Source organism: Enhydra lutris, unplaced genomic scaffold (genome assembly GCF_002288905.1).
Source record: "Enhydra lutris kenyoni isolate GAN:26980312 unplaced genomic scaffold, ASM228890v2 scaffoldscaffold6, whole genome shotgun sequence".
NCBI lineage: Eukaryota > Metazoa > Chordata > Mammalia > Carnivora > Mustelidae > Enhydra > Enhydra lutris.
This window is the reverse complement of record NW_019154090.1, coordinates 22,966,981-22,981,835: the sequence shown is the minus strand read 5'-3', so window position 1 is coordinate 22,981,835 and position 14,855 is coordinate 22,966,981. Positions and strand designations below refer to the sequence as shown.

Sequence of the window (14,855 nt, the reverse complement as noted above, 5' to 3'; positions counted from 1 at the left end):
AAACAGTTCCTCCGGTCGCGGGCGCGCTCCGCCTCGCGTTCTGTGTGATACGTAGAGCTGAGCGACCGAACCCGCGAACGAGGTGAGGTGGGGGACACCGCGGTGCGGGGACCCGAACACTAAGAGGGTGATGGAGTCGGGTTAGGTGCTTATTTTCCTCCCTGGACTTCCCCGAACCCTTGGATCCGCTCCCCACCCCTCCCCCTCCGGCCCCCGCCCTACTCGGGCAGGCGGCTAGGCCCACACTCCCCTAACCTTCGAAACCCGCAGATGCCGGTGGCCGTGGGGCCCTACGGGCAGTCCCAGCCGAGCTGCTTCGACCGCGTGAAGATGGGCTTTGTGATGGGCTGCGCAGTGGGCATGGCGGCCGGGGCGCTCTTCGGCACCTTTTCCTGTCTCAGGTGAGGGGCGCGGGCGGTGATCTCTGGGCGGGACTACCGGACCTGCCCGTCCCGCGCCTCTTGGCCGGCAGCCTGGATAGAGCCTACTTCGTTTCAGTTCCCTCGCTGTCCTTTAACGAGCGAGACAGATTTCCTACTCACCTTCAGTCTGCAAGGAAAGGTTGGAAGCCTCGGCGCTTGAGAATACGAGTTCTGACTCAAACTGGAAGTCAGAAATTCTGACTCTACTCATTCTGTAACCTTAAGCACGTTGGAGTCTGGGTTTCCTTAAGTGTGGAAAGAGGTCAGTAACATCTACCTCATAGAGTTGTAAGGGTCTAATCAGAGCACACGTTCCACAGAATGTGGCATATATTAAGTGCTCAATAAATGGTTGTTGCTACTGTCGCTATTTTTATTTCTAGTTGCGCATCGTGAAACTAAGTTGAGCAATTTTACTGTCCAGCAAACAAGATATAGATACGGAGCAGATAAACTCTAAACCTACACCCTAAATGTCATTTTCACATGTAGTAGATTCTTCTTCCCACTTTTCCATAGTGTAAGTTACCATTTACTGAGCACTTACCCAGTGTGAATCACTGGTCTAAATGCTGCATGTGTTCTCACAATCCCGTGGTTATGATCCCCATTTCAGAGTTAGCACAGCCTGTAAATTGCAGAGCTGGGGCATGAACACAGATCTGACTCCACAATCATTGCTTTAAACCAGGAAACCATCAGAAAGACAAATGTCTTTATTGGAGCATATGGGTGTTTTATACATAGATTATATCCTGGAGGTAAAAGCAAAACAAAAAACTAGTTTCTCAATCTACTTTGCATCAGTTGCCTCCCACAAACTGAAGGCAGGTCATAGGATATTCATCAGAATACCCCTAGAGACCCTGATGCATTTTTTTCCTAGTCATTACCCACCTCAGGTGGGAAGAGATAATGTCTTGGCAGGTTTCAAGAGTAATTTACTAGGAACACAAATTGGAAAAGGGCAGTTAATGCCATTTCTTCTATTTTTGTTCCCAGTTGGCCCCATCTTCGTTTCCTCCTCTTTTAGGATCGGAATGCGGGGTCGGGAGCTGATGGGCGGAATCGGGAAAACCATGATGCAGAGTGGCGGCACATTTGGCACATTCATGGCCATCGGGATGGGCATCCGATGCTAATCAGGGCAGTGGTTGCCCAGTACAGCTACCCCTTCCCATCAGTCCCAGCTCATGTACTATAATAAAACAAGTCTTTGAGTAGTCTGAGTGTGTTAAAGGCATTTTTTTCTTCACTTCCCACCTATAACCCATCTTAGAGAAAGCTTCAGAGGCGGGCCAATGAGTAGGTTTGGGGTCTGTTTCTTAAATCCTGTTAATCCAAAATTAGGAAAATTTTCCATGCCTGGAACTTATTGTGGATTCTAATAAACTACTATTCAACCCCATAAGGTTGATGCTGTTCTCACCATTTTAAAGATTTGACAGATCACAAGGAGGCAGAGAGGGGTGGGGGGGAACAGGCTCCCTGATGAGCAGAGAACAATGTGGGGCTCTATCCCAAGACCCTGGGATCAGGACCTGAGCCGAAGGCAGAGGCTTTGACCCTCTAAGCCACCCAGGCGCCCCTGTTCTCACCATTTTAAAGGTGAAAAACTAAGTCTAGATTTCCTCAAGGTTGCACTGCAAAAGGTAGTGTTAACCCAAGTATAATTTCCGAAGTTATACTCATCCAAAAATTGTCCTTCAGATTTTGTGCAGACTTCAGAAAAAGAACAAATCATCCACTGGGAAACAAATTCAACAAACTGACACAATGTAGCTTAATGTCATAAACCTCCCAGTTTTCTAAGCAGCCATCCACGAGGTCAATTTTATAAAATGACCCCCTGCTATATACACACAATTCAGTTAATTGGGTTCATAAAATCGTTTCTTTGTATAAGGCCAAGCCCTCTCCCCTACTCCAGCCACACAGCCCTTGACAGACTTTGCTTTGAACTGAATTGCCCCTCAAGGAAAATGGTAACATAATGATGGACATAAGAAACTACACTGGCAGGGGCACCTGGGTAGCTCAGTGGGTTAAAGCCTCTGCCTTCAGCTGGGGTTATGATCCCAGGGTCCCATGGTAGAGCATCGGGCTCCTGCTCAGCAGGAAGCCAGCTTCTCCCTCTCCCACTCCCTCTGCTTCTGTTCCCTCTCATTGTGTCTCTCAAATAAATACTTTTTAAAAAAGCAACACACACACCAAAAAACTACACTGGCAATATTTGGGAGGTCATAAGGACACTACAAAAATAGCTACAGCAGCTAGGTTTCCCAGTGTGGGATGCTGTCTCAGTAACGGATTACTTCTAACATTCACTCGGAATTCACATGAATTACTTTGTCACACTACTCAGATTACTTGAACCACATTTGCTTTAGTATCATTTACAACCCAAATTTCATTCTGTGGCAGTAGGGAAATGTTTTAACACTACCTCTTTTTAACATGAGATTATAATTAAGTTTGTGGCCCCAGCTCCCCAGAAAGTAATGACAGAACAAAGCAGATAGAATATCAAGAATAAAAAATTTAATTATGAAGATACTTTGGGAAAGAAAAAAACTGTTAAAGTAGTAAGTCTGCCCCCCAAAACACTGCTGCCTATTGTTGAAAAATAAACTTGCATCTTGGAAATTTTCTTTAGGTTCAGTAACTGAAGCAATTAAGTAATTTTCAGTGTCCATCAGAAAGGATCGGTTGGTATAAAATCGTGATGCCTCCAGATTCAACTATTTTCACAAATGAATAAACCTATAAAATTTGTGCCTTAACACTAATAAATCGATAGAGTAGAAAGCAGCAGGTGAGGAAATAAATACTGGAAGTTAATCATTCCATTAGGAGCAACATGGCCTATTCAAAGGTTCAAGGTAGATACAAAAACTTGAAGCAGAGTTCAGAATATAAATGGCTCATTGCCTAAATACACTTAAAGCTCAATTCCTTAATAACATGCAGCTCAATCAGTTTGGGAAATCAGTTAAATGTTTCAACTTTAACCATTTTGGTATTTAAATAGTGAAACATTTTTTCACACAGATGCCCTAACATAGTAGAGACTTAAGAATACCCAGGTTTAAGGGCTAATTAAATGTTTCATTTTCTTGTTGGAAAATCCCTAAGGTTTTGATTCATTACCCTAAAAAGTACAGTGCTAAAATATGGTGAAATGGAGGAATGTACAGAAACTTGAGGGCAACAATCTTCCCAAACTCTGCACACTAAGCATTTTCCCCAAGAAGGAAGTCTTGAATGACTACTAAAAGTCAAAGAAACTAATATTCTACTTTCCAGTTTCTATGACTTCAAAACATTTCAAAAATGAAGATTTCTTATGGCCTTTTTAAGAGAATTTTATTTGAGTGGTTCTTACAAAGGTTGTTGCAATATGAAAGTCATTTGTTTGATAGAAATATCAAGCTGTCTTGTCAAACACACTGAAGTAACCCAAAAATATATTTCAGAGCTCACAGAGCTTAAAAAGAGCAAAGATTATATGCAACCAGACAAAACCTATTTCTGCATTTCCTATTTCTTGCTCAGACTGCTCTGCTTACCAGACTGTCACTAAACATCTTGAGGAAATGCAGGGATCATTTTGTTTGGAATCTTAGACACATCAGAACACATAATATTTACAAAGAAACTTTTACAGATACATTAATTGAAAAGATAGCATCCAGAAATGTAATCTTGAAAACTCCTTTTCTTGCCAATTCATCACGATGCAAGATGAGATGTTAATCAAACAGCCCTTTAGCTGTCTTGAATTTCCATACACTAAATGTGTACTCCAGAAACCTCTGCTAAACCATTAGCCAAGTATCAACATTAGTGAAACGTGTAATGTAACTGCTGTGTAAAAAGTTAGGCTTCTGAAACATTAAAAACATAATTACATCCCTGTCTGCCTTTTTACATTAAGCACATCTGTTCCCCCCCTAGAGCTATTCCTATAGATCCTTAATGTAAATTTCTACATGTACATTTAAAAGGCAGAACAAGAGAACAGCTTTGTATACAGTGGGATTTGCTAGTTAGGGATAATGAGCACACTGCATTCCTGTTAACATTTTTATTTTTTCAAGGTAACAGGAATTGTATACAAATGACAGTAGACCCTTGCCTCTTTATTTTTATCTAAATAAAAGATAACTCAAGATGAATTCTCAAGAAAGAAAAAAAGCTATGTACATAAGGGACTATATCTTCCTTCATCGTCTACTTGGAACCAGTAGTTGTGTTGCTGTCATAGAATCAGGGAAGAGGTTGTGATAAGTTGGAAGAGGTACATATGCTGCTGTTATCATTTTACCTGTTGAAAGAAGCAGATATGAGGGTTTAGCATTTTCACTTAAATTACATCCTTCATAATATTCAGAAAAACAGATGAAACTCACCGGCAAACCACCTGCCATGCAATGCATTGACAGCAGCAATGGCTGCAGCAATTGATGGGCACTTCACATACACGTTGCCCTGAAATACAATTAATAAAAATATAAGGGATGTATAGAATTTTCCCAAATTTCCTGTTAAAAAAAAAAAAAAAAACAAAAAACTCAAGAGCTCTATAACCAAATACTTTTGCATTAGCTAGCATGTACACCTAGAAATTTACCGAAATTTGCCCTCCCCGAACTTGTCATATTCTTTTTTTCTATGACTTGAAAGCAGCTGAAGAATAAAGATGACAGTATTTCATGGCAAACTTTCAACACTACCAGCAACATTGCCACACTATGGCCTGATCTAATCTTACTATTAGAGGAGTGTCCTTATGTTGGGGAATATATATTTAGTCACTACGTTAAAATTTATCAGAATTAAAAAACAGAAACTTCCTGGGACAGGGGTGATATACCACAAGTATGTATGAAGGCTAAGTCATAAAAGAGTAAAACATTCTATCTTTATTAATATCATAACACCTGAGATGAGGTGCATAAAAAGGGCATATTAAACTTTTCTGGCGTTAGAGGGAAAAAAAAAAATACCTGAGCTGAATTTTTGTCAACATAAATATGAATAACTCCTCCATGTTTATTACATTCTTCAATCACATCATCCTTAATCTCTGTATCCCATCCAACTTCTTCTTCTCTGTTAAGAGAAAGTATTAAGGTCTATCAGACACCATTCAAACTTTTAAAAGTTACATATTCATCTGTATAAAAATATGTCAAGTATGAATTCACTTAACTAATTTAAAAATCATTGATGTTAGCAGTGTAGTGCACTGGAGAAAATAAACAGGATTTAAGGCACTGTTCAAAACAAAGCTTAACGAATTTTTTAAAAAGACTTTGAAAGAGCTGGTGCCCATGTGTGCACACGAGCATGGGGAGGGGCAGAGGGTGACAGAGAAGCAGACTCCCCAGTTATCCTGGGAGTCCAATATACCAGGCTTGATCCCAGGAACCTGAGACCATGACCTGAGCCAAGTCAGACAATTACCAACTGAGCTACCCAAACATCCCAGATTATGAATTTCCTAACTCTAAATTAACATTTAAAGTAGTTATGGCCATACAGCAAATAATACGTATACCAACAGTTTATTATTAACCAGACAAAGCTTAAAAAAAAAAAAAGGATTTTGATATTATCTGGACACCTGGGAGGCTCTATCAGTTAAGTGTCTGCCTTCAGCTCAGATCACCATCCCAGGGTCCTAGGATCGAGTTCCACATCGGGCTCCTTGCTCAGTGAGGAAACTGCTTCCTTCTTTTTTAATTTTTTTTTAGGATTTTATTTGAGAGAGACTGAAAATGAGAGAGATTACAGAGGGGAAGGGAGAAGCAGACTCACTGCTAAGTGGAGTCCACTTCTTGCCTGCCACTCCCCTCTACTTGTGCACGCTCTCACACTTGCTCTCTGACAATAAATAAAATCTTAAAAGAAAAAAAAAAAAAAAAAGAATTTGGTGTTACCAAAAGAACACAAGAATCCAAAGCTCGATCTCTATGGTAAACCACAAATATAAACAATGCAAAGAGCATGTGACAGACTACTGTATGTAAAACAATGTTTCATAACATGTAACGGTTCATTTATCAAATCAACTGAAGAGGTTATCTTCATTTGCCTCAGAATGTATTACAAATACGATTCATTAAAAAAAAAAAAAAACAGAAGAGTTTGGACTGATAAATAAATGGCATTCTAATCACTGTGCCTAGGCATTAGGAAAAAGAAATTCCTAATTCCTGGACTGCATTAATCTAGGAATATTTTCAAAGGTCCTCTTCTGCTATATAAAATTAAAATAATATGAAAATCTCCAAGCCAAGAACTGCTAGCAGAATAAAGTGGCAATAGAAATAAACACAAATACACAGGAACAAACAAAACAAGCAGAAGCACACCCATAGAGAACAAAACGGTGACTGCCGGAGGGCAGGAGGGTGTAGGGATGGGTAAAATAGGTGAAGCGGAATGGGACATACAAGCTTTCAGTTATGAACATAGTACGTCCACAAAGAGTACAGGATAGGGAATATAGTCAATGATACTGTAATAGCCGTATATGGTGACAAATGGTAAGCTACAGTGAGCATAGCGTAAGGTGTAGTGTTGAACAACTATTATGAGCCTGAAACTAATGTAACACAATGTATGTAAAATTACAAGTGATAAACACTAATAGAAAACTTCTGAGAAAAATACTTAGACATAAGTAGTAAACAAAATCTGTATACCTTTTACATCAATTCCAATCTTACCAACACACCCAAAGGATTTAGCAATAAAAAGGTTATTAAAATACCCTAAGGAAGGATGAAAACTGTTGCTTACTATTTGAAATATAAAATATATTGAAGCCTCCAGAATGTTAACTTAGAAAAGCTAAATATTAATACCGTCACAGTACAACATGGCTTTCAATTGCACAAGTCCACCTATACAGTACTATAAATGTAGTTGCTCTTTAAGATTTTCTATTCTTTAGCTTTAGAATGCAGTACAGAAGATATGTAACATACAAGATATGTGTTTATCAACTGTTTATGTTACTATAAGGATTTCAGTCAACAGTAGGCTGCTAGCAGTTAAGTTCTAGAGGAAGTAAAAATTTACAGATTTTTGTGCAAGCAGGGGTCTGCACCTGTGATCCTTGCACTGTTCAAGTGTCAACGGTACATATACCCCTTTTTCTTTTTAATTTTTAAGTTTTTATTTATCAGAAAGAGATCACAAATAGGCAAAGAGGCAGGCAGCGAGGGAGGGAGCAGCAGGCTCCCTGCTGAGCAGAGAGCCCCATGCAGGGCTCAATCCCAGGACCCTGGGATCATGACCTGAGCCAAAGGCAGAAGCTTTAACCCAGGCAGCCCTATATACCCCTTTTCCAACTTGACCAAAGTATATTACTTACGTTTGAGGGTTAAACATGTTAGAAAGTTGGAAACACTGTGTTGCAAGAGGCTGAACGGAGGCAGCTGCAGCTAAAGCTGAAGCTAAAAAAAAAAAAAAAAAAAAAAAAAAAGAGAGAGAGAGAGAGAAATTAGCTTCATGGAAAATGCATCAGAATAGCCCTGATGAATAAAATAAAACCAAAAACCCCTCTAAATCCCAACTGTGAAACTAGGATAGTTAAGTCACTTCCCTAATTTGCTTAAATAATGCTATCAAAGTGTGTAATGGTACCCAACTGGAGTTGCCAGAAAACTGAAAGAACCAACATTTGAAATAGCCAATCTTCAGTTGGAAATTTTATTTTTAGAAGGAAAATTAACCTTTAGGTCTAATCAGAACTCATTCAATTAGACAAATTTAAAAATCAATCCAGAAAGGCAAAGGATAAAATAGAAGATTGATTTTGTAGAACTGCTTGAGTTTATACCCTAAGGAGCAGGGAACGATGAAAATACCATCTTTTGTTTTTGCCCATGAATATAGTTACGTATTTTCTTTTAAATAAACATTATAAAAGGACTGTTTATAACAGAGAAGATGCAGAAAACCATCCATTTAAAATTTAATATCCAGGAATATAAACCCTATTTCAAAATCAAATGAGTGTTTTTTAAATGACTAGGTCACAGCACAAGAAACACTAAAAATGCAATATATGTTGTTATACTACTAAGACACTAATATCCAGGAGGAACACTGAAAACCCACACTGGTTTTAGGGTTGAAGTGAGAGCACTGTCCAAAACAGCTGCCCCACTGCTTTTATATGGGATTCACAAAACATTATCAGTAGCTGTTACAGAACTCACCGTAATCAATATATTTGACCAAATTTCATTCCAATATATAACAACAAACAAAGCTAAGGATAAAACAGTGCATTAGAAATTATGGTAATTAAAATTAACAATCACCTGAGGAAATATCAGATATTATTCCACTGAATAAAAATTAGGGCCATGCATGAAATGCATCATAAAAAATGATTATTTAATTACAAAAGTGCCTTTTGCCCCTTTTATTACTTTATTACTTCAATAAACACGTTTATTCTTTCATGAAGCTTTGCATGGAAATATAAATGCTAAAAAAAGCTAACATGTCACATTCCATTCAGAAAGGATGAAGATGTAACCATGCTTATGTTACAATGAATATAAAAATGAGACCCACTGTGTACTTTATCATAAACAAATGGAAATATTCTTGAAAATGTACACTAGCTTATTATTATTATTATAAAACTGAGAACTACTTCATTTTTTTTTCCATTTTCTTAAATGAATTAGGACAAAAATTTAGAAAATATATGATAGGAACATTCCAGCTCCACCTAGATGAACGCAGAACACAATGAATTCAGCACAGAAATATAGCGAATAGAAAAATCCACTACTTATACTTTTTAAAATCTGTTGCAAAAAAAAAGAATTGAGTGTTAACTGTCTCACTTACTGGAAAAAAAATTAAAATACACATTTAATTCCTATCACAGAACATGGTAGATAGACATTTTCATATAGAATCATTCTCCTAAACAACTTTTAAGTACAACCTATGAAAGATGGGATACTGAATTAGCTCAACAGCAAAATACTATAAACAAATGGTAGAGATTTGTCAATCAAAAACAAGAAAAAATAGCCTACTTTAGAAATAATTATTTCAATCTTTGAAATATGCATGCAATTCAGTTCTGGCTAACTGCCTCATTGCTTGGTACTATTAATACAAATCACTAAAGTTAGAGTCCTTAACCTTACGTTAATTAAGTTCAGACTCCTGAAAGACTTATGTGCTGAAACAACAAATTCCACTTTCTGACTTCTACACAAAACAATCAGAACACAAAGATAAGCATACAAAACTAAAGATAATCCCAAACTAAGCAACAAATGCACATGCACAGACATTTTAATTTTGTTCCTCGGAACTCTAATGATTTGGATTAAGCCAACTGAAATGTACATTAATAGATGGCTTAAGGTATATACACCATGTCATTCTTTAAAAAAATCCAAAATCCAAAATGTAACAAGTGATATAACAACTATGTCTTGCTACATTGACATCTATTTCAAAGACAAATAAAAAGCTCAACTCACCTTCAGTCTGTTGAGAAAGTCTTGTTTGCAAATCTATAACAAAAGAGAATTCTACAGCTCAGTGCAGGAACAATGAAGAGCCTCAACTAACAGGGTAAATGTCAGGAAAGCATTAATAAAAGAGGACTACATAGCAGGGTTTATCAAAATAAACTTCTAGTAAAACCTGGCAGCCAAACCTCCTTCCCCATTCCTCATTGACAAGGCTTTGGGGCCTTTTTCTTTCCTCCTATCCTAGGACTTCTTATGCCTCTGTCCTCCTACTCCTAGTACTCTACCACATCTCCTATGTATTCCACATACTACTCTTCACATGGGAATAATGGGAAATGGGGAAAGGGAAGCACACCGGTCAGAAAATCCATGAAAACCCTGATCTTGAGAATTCAATTCCAAGTACTTGGGATATTCAACTCTGGCCGAGAAGATGACAGTTTAATCAGATCTAGTTTCCTGGCATAGTATGGAAATTTAATGAAGCAGAAATTTTAACCAAGATTACTATAATCTATGAAATACAAGAAGAATTCAATCATGTAGTCACTATCAAAAATAAGAAGAATGGGGATGTTTACCAGTGTATTTCCCCATATAATCATTAAATTCTCCAGGGGAAGTGAAGTTAACAGAAAGCTGCTTGGCACTGAAAACAGCAGCAAATGTAAATGAAAAGAAAAAAAAAAAAGTGTGCTATCTTGAAGTTAAAAACTATGAAAATACATAACATAAAAATTATTTAGATCCAGTAACCTAATTTTTATTAACGTGATTTAACTGTAACACGTTATCATCATCTAGGTGTCTTCCTGAGTACAGAAAAAAAATTTTTAAATGGGCAAAAATGGCACCTGCTTGCTCAGTGGACAGTGCAACTCCAACTCAGGGTTATGAGTTCAATCCCCTTGATGGATGTAGACATTGCTTAAAAACAGAATCTCAAAAGGTGGGGCAAAAAGGAAAAGGGATCAGCACCCCAAGTTATGCTGAGATAAATATACTTGGGTCCTAGGGGCTCAAAACTGGTATCTGAGGGAGTTCAAGAAATGTAACTGGTATATACTGAAGGAACGTGAAGATATGACCATAGAAACACTGTCAAACTTTATAACACAATTTGTCTTTTCTTTCCATACAGTAGGAAAAAAAATCTACCATAAGGGATGCCTGGCTGCCTCAGTCGGAAGAGCACAGGACTCTTGATCTCAGGGTTGTGAGTTCAAGCCCCACACTGGATGCAGAGTTTACTTAAATAAATGAATAAATGAAAACTTAAAAAAAAAAAACAAAAACCCACACTATTTTAAGGGTATGTAAATCCCTATCAAGATTTCAAAAATGATTTTAAAGGTCATTTGTAACAAGTGAGGAAACAAAGTACAGGATTCATAAAGATAAGGACTCTATCTTAGGAACTTCTTAAATTTCTAAAATAAAGTGGATAGAGTAAAGACTCACCCTTGGTTTTAAAAAAACAGCTTTAAAGAACTTAGGAGAAAGGGCTTTGGACACACTGAAAAGCAATTTATAGCATTTCAACAAGAAGTAAGATTTTAATGATAACGATCAGGAGAAAAATACCGAGTTAATGTAAATATTTACCTAAAAATTGAGTGATTATTAATTCAGTAACAATAACAATCTATGGGAATTGTAAGAAGAAAGAATCAAACTTTATAATCATCTCAATAAACACTAGTAAGGGTGAATATAACAAATACAGATAACTGGCTACTCAGCCAATCCACATGCACCTTTACAGAGTTCTAGTTGATCACAATTAGCCCACCTTAACTATGAACTGCACAGTCAATGTGCCCAAGAAGGTGTAGCCATACATCATGCATTGAGAAATAATGGCTAAGGATAGTCAGAATGTCTAATTTTCAAAAATCTTCAGTTAGGTGAAGATACTGTTTATGAAGAACATCAAATCAACATATTTGATACCACGCCCAGGATATAACGTAAGATTGTTTAGAAACAAACCCTATGTTACTACACCAAATCCACAAAGACAGCAAATACTCACTACCCTCTAGTGATAAACAGTCCAGCATTTTCTAAATTATTAAAAGAATGATCTGAACAATGGGAAGCAATATAAGGTTAGTTTTCAGATTAAATAGCAAATCTATTTATTGACTTAAAAGACTTTATTATAGACAAAGAAAGCAGAGAGAACACAAGCATGGGGCAGCTGGAGAGGGAGAGGCAGGCTCCCTGCTGAGCAGGATGTCCGTTATAGGGCTCCATCTCTGGACACCCAGATTAGGACCTGAGCCAAAGATAGATGCTTAACGAAAAAGCCACCCAGGTGTCCCTAAAAAGCAAGTTTAAAAGCATAGACTGAGTTACATTTCTGAAAGGGATGGGTTCCCTAATGTCTTTGATTAAACCAAGTGGCATTCTTTGGCTATTTGGTGACTCAAGCAATTAAATGTCTAATACTTGTTTACAGAGTCAAAACAATTTAGTGATACTTGGGGGAGTTTTCCAGTGACTCAAAACACAGAAGTCCATTAATGGTTATGATTTTTCCCCATAAAGACAAGCTAGAGTGGTTTTATCAGAAAAAAGATTCACTTATTTGAGAGAAAGAGAGGGAGAGACAGTGTAAGTGCTAGGGGCAGAGAGAGAAGCGGAGAGCATCTCAAGTAGACTCCATGCTCTATGCAGAATCTATGATGTGGGGATGATGTCACGACCCTGAGATCATGACCTGACTGAAATCAAGAGACTGAAGCTTAACCCACTAGCCACCCAGGCACCCTGGTTCTGTCAAAAGTTTTATAAATACCTATCAGATTTCAAAATAAATAACAGAATCTGACAGGAGAAACACAAAAACAGAAAAGGCAGATTTTCTAAAGTTACAAACGTGTGGACATCCACTAAAAAGGAAACAATGAGAAGGCCCTTCTCTCTTAATAACAAAATAGAAAAGCAGAAAGATTCTCTCCATTAATAAGCTTTTGATTTAAAGGGAAATTATAAATCAGTCAACTACATAAAAAGATCCATGAATCAATCATGGACATTTATGTATATTCAGATGCAGTACTGTAGTCTTAAACTTACAAACTGTCAGTTACAGAGTCTCACTTTGTAGATAGTATTCATATTACAAAGTGCCATACTTTCTTGGGATATAGATTTCCTGTCTTCCGAGGTCCAAAATACAAATGGTTCTTCTTACATGTTCTAAAAGCAAGTTCTTCAACATTTCAAAATTAAATGCTACTCTGGCTGACAGGTTTTGATTAGCATTAAGGTTTATAAAAGGAAATTTGAGGAACTTAAGCCAAACAAAAACAACATTTATCATAAACCAAACCCCTTGTTACACAACTACAATAAACCATTGCTTCTCTATTTTCCTGCCCTGTTCATGAGCTCCCATTCCCCTAACTGAAAATCTCAAAATACCATGTACTGTTTAGACGAAAGCACTCTTGGTATTGTAATTATTTTACATAAAGCTTGATTTAAAGGCCCCTAATAGTTTTCTCAACTCAAACATTACAAAGAAACATTTCTTGAAACAATATACATTTAGTATTTAAGAAAAGTTATGGATTTACAAAGGTCTAACAGGTAATTCCAACTAAAAATGGTACGTAGGGTTCAAGAAAATGCCCTGGTAGCCTATTATTATTAGTGAATAATTCTATTCTGTATTTCCATTTCCTTTAAATTTACAGGCTAAAAAGTACTTGATGAATTGAATTCTCAGTAAGTCCTTTTAAATGCAAAAATTTGGCAAATTTTCGAATTAGGTGAAAAACAATGATTTCCAATTAGAAAAGATTCAATTCCTACCTGCCACAGCACCAAATGCCAAAGAGCCACTCATTTGTAGAGCCTGCTGTGCTGCTGGTGGAATCTGCAAACCTGTACCTGTGTAAAAGAAGGGATCTTACAGTCCTTACTATGTTAAGAGTACAAAACCCCAATTTTCTGGGTGCTGACTACTACCAAAGTTACTTCACTAGAAGTATTTACAAGCAAGACTTGTAATCTGGGCGACTGAGGATATAAATATCATTAAGAAAGCAAAAGGAATCCTATAATGTATGCTGTGGCACTCAAAAGGCACCACCACACAGTAGATTCTTTTTAAACGAATTTTAGAACTTTTTAAACTCATTAGAACTTTTTAAAAGTAGCCTCATCTATGAAATTGCATTTACCACCCAAGAACAGTAAGGTCAACCACAAAATTTTAAAAAAATATTTATTAGTCTGTGTCAGTTACCTTACTCATTACCATATCCACAATAAATCATTCACAACCCATGTGAAAACTTACCTTCTGCAAGTCTTGCCATTAATTGGAGACGACCAGTTGTTCCCAAGTCAATTCCAGTCCTTTCCAGTTCATCACTGTCCAAGAATGAGCTAGCACTGGAAGCATCAGTACGTTCAGTAACATGACCAACTTTCATTGGTCTTCCTGCTAACTCAAATCCATTAAGCTGTTCCAAAGCCTTCTTGGCACATTCTGAATCAGAAAACTGTAATTGAGGTAAAGGTGAAAGTAAAAAGTCCAATATGTAAGTTCATGTATATACCTAAGGTAAAGAAATGCTTACTTAAGTCTAGTCTATTCAATAACTACACAAGTAGGTGGATGGCGAAGTAGAATTTCTAGCTTTAAGTAATATAACCTATATGATCAGATCACAAACTCATTCAAATTAGCTTTGTTAATGTGATGGTTTGAACAGCAAGGTATTATGAAATGACACCAAAATTCAGGGGGCGCCTGGGTGGCCCGATGGGTTGAAGCCTCTGCCTTCAGCTCGGGTCGTGATCCCAGGGCCCTGGGATCCAGCCCCACATCGGGCTCTCTGCCTACTTGTGATCTCTGTCAAATAAATAAATAAATAAAATCTTTAAA

The 14,855-nt window shown here is 37.4% G+C and overlaps 2 protein-coding genes across 9 annotated transcripts in view; one reads left to right on the top strand and one right to left on the bottom strand.

Moving 5' to 3' along the window:
* Positions 1-5: 5 nt before the first annotated feature.
* Positions 6-1,648, top strand: LOC111141569 (reactive oxygen species modulator 1). The gene is made up of 3 exons (XM_022494212.1): positions 6-82; positions 271-401; positions 1,456-1,648. The coding sequence occupies exons 2-3, from the start codon at positions 271-273 to the stop codon at positions 1,562-1,564; spliced, it is 240 nt and encodes a 79-aa protein (XP_022349920.1). The 5' UTR covers positions 6-82; the 3' UTR covers positions 1,565-1,648.
* Positions 1,649-3,771: 2,123 nt separating this feature from the next.
* Positions 3,772-14,855, bottom strand: part of LOC111141906 (RNA binding motif protein 39) — a 33,229-nt gene continuing 22,145 nt past the window's right edge. For 6 of the 8 annotated variants that reach the window (XM_022494736.1, XM_022494738.1, XM_022494739.1 and 3 more), the window contains 7 exons: positions 14,265-14,469; positions 13,775-13,852; positions 9,956-10,006; positions 7,810-7,891; positions 5,432-5,537; positions 4,835-4,913; positions 3,772-4,749 (listed from right to left, as the gene is read on the bottom strand). In XM_022494736.1, the coding sequence (XP_022350444.1) occupies positions 4,649-4,749; positions 4,835-4,913; positions 5,432-5,537; positions 7,810-7,891; positions 9,956-10,006; positions 13,775-13,852; positions 14,265-14,469 (702 nt within the window). In that variant the 3' untranslated portion in view covers positions 3,772-4,648. The remainder of the gene's footprint in view (positions 4,750-4,834; positions 4,914-5,431; positions 5,538-7,809; positions 7,892-9,955; positions 10,007-13,774; positions 13,853-14,264; positions 14,470-14,855) is intronic. The other 2 variants (XM_022494737.1, XM_022494740.1) reach the window with 1 other exon arrangement.

What these genes read in the sequence shown, in the direction of transcription:
- LOC111141569 (XM_022494212.1), top strand. Translation starts at nt 271, where the DNA reads ATGCCGGTGGCCGTGGGGCCCTACGGGCAGTCCCAGCCGAGCTGCTTC. An exon ending in GGCACCTTTTCCTGTCTCAG is followed by an intron (nt 402 to 1,455) that starts GTGAGGGGCGCG and finishes CTCCTCTTTTAG; the next exon opens with GATCGGAATGCGGGGTCGGG.